At 60.1% G+C, this 2,408-nt stretch overlaps 1 protein-coding gene across 1 annotated transcript in view; it reads right to left on the bottom strand.

Moving 5' to 3' along the window:
- SCNN1D (sodium channel epithelial 1 subunit delta) overlaps positions 1-89 on the bottom strand; it is a 6,025-nt gene extending 5,936 nt beyond the window's left edge. Inside the window, 1 exon segment of the mRNA XM_017895209.1 lies at positions 24-89. Coding sequence (XP_017750698.1) covers positions 24-89 — 66 coding nt within the window.
- Positions 90-2,408: the final 2,319 nt, after the last annotated feature.

Raw genomic sequence — 2,408 nt, 5'->3', positions numbered from 1 at the left:
TCACCCCAACCCCCACACCATACCTGCAGGTGGGAGCCCCGCTGTGCGGCTGCTTCCATTCTCCCGTTCATGCTTAGGCGCTCAGCCATTGCCGGGGCAGCTGGCAGCTCTGAAGCAGGATGGAGCCTGTGGCCTCCTATTTAAAACAGGCCGGCTGGGCGTGGGGCCGTGCTGCAGGCGAGGGAGGGCCCAGCCAGGGCGGCCACACCTGCCCTGGACCCAGAAGGGGAATTCCTGGAGGACAGAGATGCCCATCCCTCTGCAGGCGAGCCTTTCCCATCCTGAGCCCTGCAGGGGAGGACCGAGGTCCTGACCCTGGCTGAGAGTAAGGGGCTGTAGCCTCTGTAGGGAGGGGGAGGGCAGTGTTGGGCTGAGACCCCCTTGGAAGCCTCTTCCTTCCTCCCTTCCTTCCTTCCTTTTCTTTTTTCTTTCTCTCTCTCTGTCTCTCTCTCCCTCCCTCCCTCCCTCCCCCTCTCCCTCTGTCTCTCTCTTTCTCTTTCTCTCTTTCTTTTTGAGATGGAGTTTCACTCTTGTTGCCCAGGCTGGAGTGCAATGGCGCGATCTCGACTCACTGCAACCTCCACCTCCCGGGTTCAAGTAATTCTCCTGCTCCTCAGTAGCTGGGATTATAGGCATGTGCCACCATGCCCGGCCAATTTTGTATTTTTAGTAGAGATGGGGTTTATCCATGCTGGTCAGGCTGGTCTTGAACTCCCAACCTCAGGTGATTTGCCCACCTCAGCCTCCCAAAGTGCTGGGATTATAGGCTTGAGCCACCGCGCCCGGCCTGGAAGCCCCATCTTTCTCTGCCGGCTCCTGGAACTCAGATCCAGCGCTGTTGTGGGCTCCCAGCACTCTCCCTTCCCTGCCCGCTCTCCTCCTGCAGCTCTGACCACAAGAGTATGTGGCTGGCAGACACTGAGTGGGGACCTCAGCTCCCAGATCCAGTGTCTCTCGGGACCAGAGGCCCAGCCACTGGGACAGGTGCTAATGTGGGAACCACCAAGGGCCCGGTGTGGAGACGGCACCTGCTCCCCTGAGTGGGCACAGGGGCTCACCCTCCCTGCTGGACACTACAGCCACCACCAACCACACCGCACACTAAGATGACGCACCACACGCTAATATGGCGTGTCACACGCTAAAGGCACAGCATGTTTTCAGTCCACACTCACACCACACACACCAAGATGCTGGCACACGTGAAAGTGACTCACGGCATCCGGGCCGGTGGCTCACGCCTGTAATCCCAGCACTTTGGGAGGCCGAGGTGGGTGGATCACGAGGGCAGGAGATCAAGACCATCCCGGCTAACACGGTGAAACCCCGTCTCTACTAAAAACACAAAAAATGAGCTGGGTGTGGTGGCAGCACCTGTAGTCCCAGCTACTCAGGAGGCTGAGGCAGGAGAGTGGCAGAGTGAGGCTCCGTCTCAAAAAAAAAAGAAAGTGACTCACGACACACTAAGACCACACACACGCTAAGACCTCACACATGCTAAGACCTCACACACGCTAAGACCACACACACGCTAAGACCTCACACATGCAAAGACCACACACACGCTAAGACCTCGCACACGGTAAGACCACGTGCTACTGTCAGGGTCCAAATCACAGTCTCCCAGGCTGGCATCCTTAGCCCCAGTGTGGTTGTGTGTGGAAGGCAGGTGTCCCTGTGCCCCAGGACCACCCCACCCCTGTCTACTGTGGGACCCTAGATATCCAGGTGGCCTCACCATCCCAGATGACCAGACCCAGCTGGACCCAGGTTGGAAGGGTGGGCTCTGTGTTCCTGACATCCTGCCCCAAGTGGTCCCTGGGCTTGGCTGGGGGAGCCCAGCCCCACAGGGTCCAGCAGCAGAGCCATGGCTCTGAGGAGGGTGAGGTCACCTGCCTGCAGGCTCTGGAAGGAAGCAGCTGCCACCAGTGACGTCCCGGAGAGGGAAGTCGTGCTGGAGTCACCCAGGCCCGTGAGAATCACAGCTTTGTCACTGGTGGCGTGGCCTTCCCAAGTTACTCAACCTCTCTGCTCTGATTTCCTCGAGCGCCAGATGGGGCTGGGGCGCCTATCCAAGCTTGTGGCAGGGGGAGCTGATGTCATGGAGACCCCACCGGCCAGCGGCAGGGCCCCTGGACACAGCACAAGCCTGGGACATCTCCCCCACCACATCTGGGCGGCTTTGTGGGTGGGCCGCACCTGCCGAGGAGACAGGGCACACATGGCCCAGGGGGCTACTTGGCAGCCAGGGGCAAGGTCCTAGGTGCTTGTTAGTGATTGTGGCTGGAAGCAGCCTGTGCCTCCCTGTGTCCTTGGGAGTGGCCTGGCAGAGAGCCCAGCCTTGGTGCAGCGTGCAGACAGGGAGAGAGCCCAGGTCTGGCCAGAGGGGCCTGGTCCAGCCAAAGGGC

Source organism: Rhinopithecus bieti, unplaced genomic scaffold (genome assembly GCF_001698545.2).
Source record: "Rhinopithecus bieti isolate Rb0 unplaced genomic scaffold, ASM169854v2 scaffold_26659, whole genome shotgun sequence".
Taxonomy (NCBI): Eukaryota; Metazoa; Chordata; class Mammalia; order Primates; family Cercopithecidae; genus Rhinopithecus; species Rhinopithecus bieti.
The sequence above is the reverse complement of the archived record's forward strand: the minus strand, read 5'-3'. Positions and strand labels throughout refer to the sequence as shown.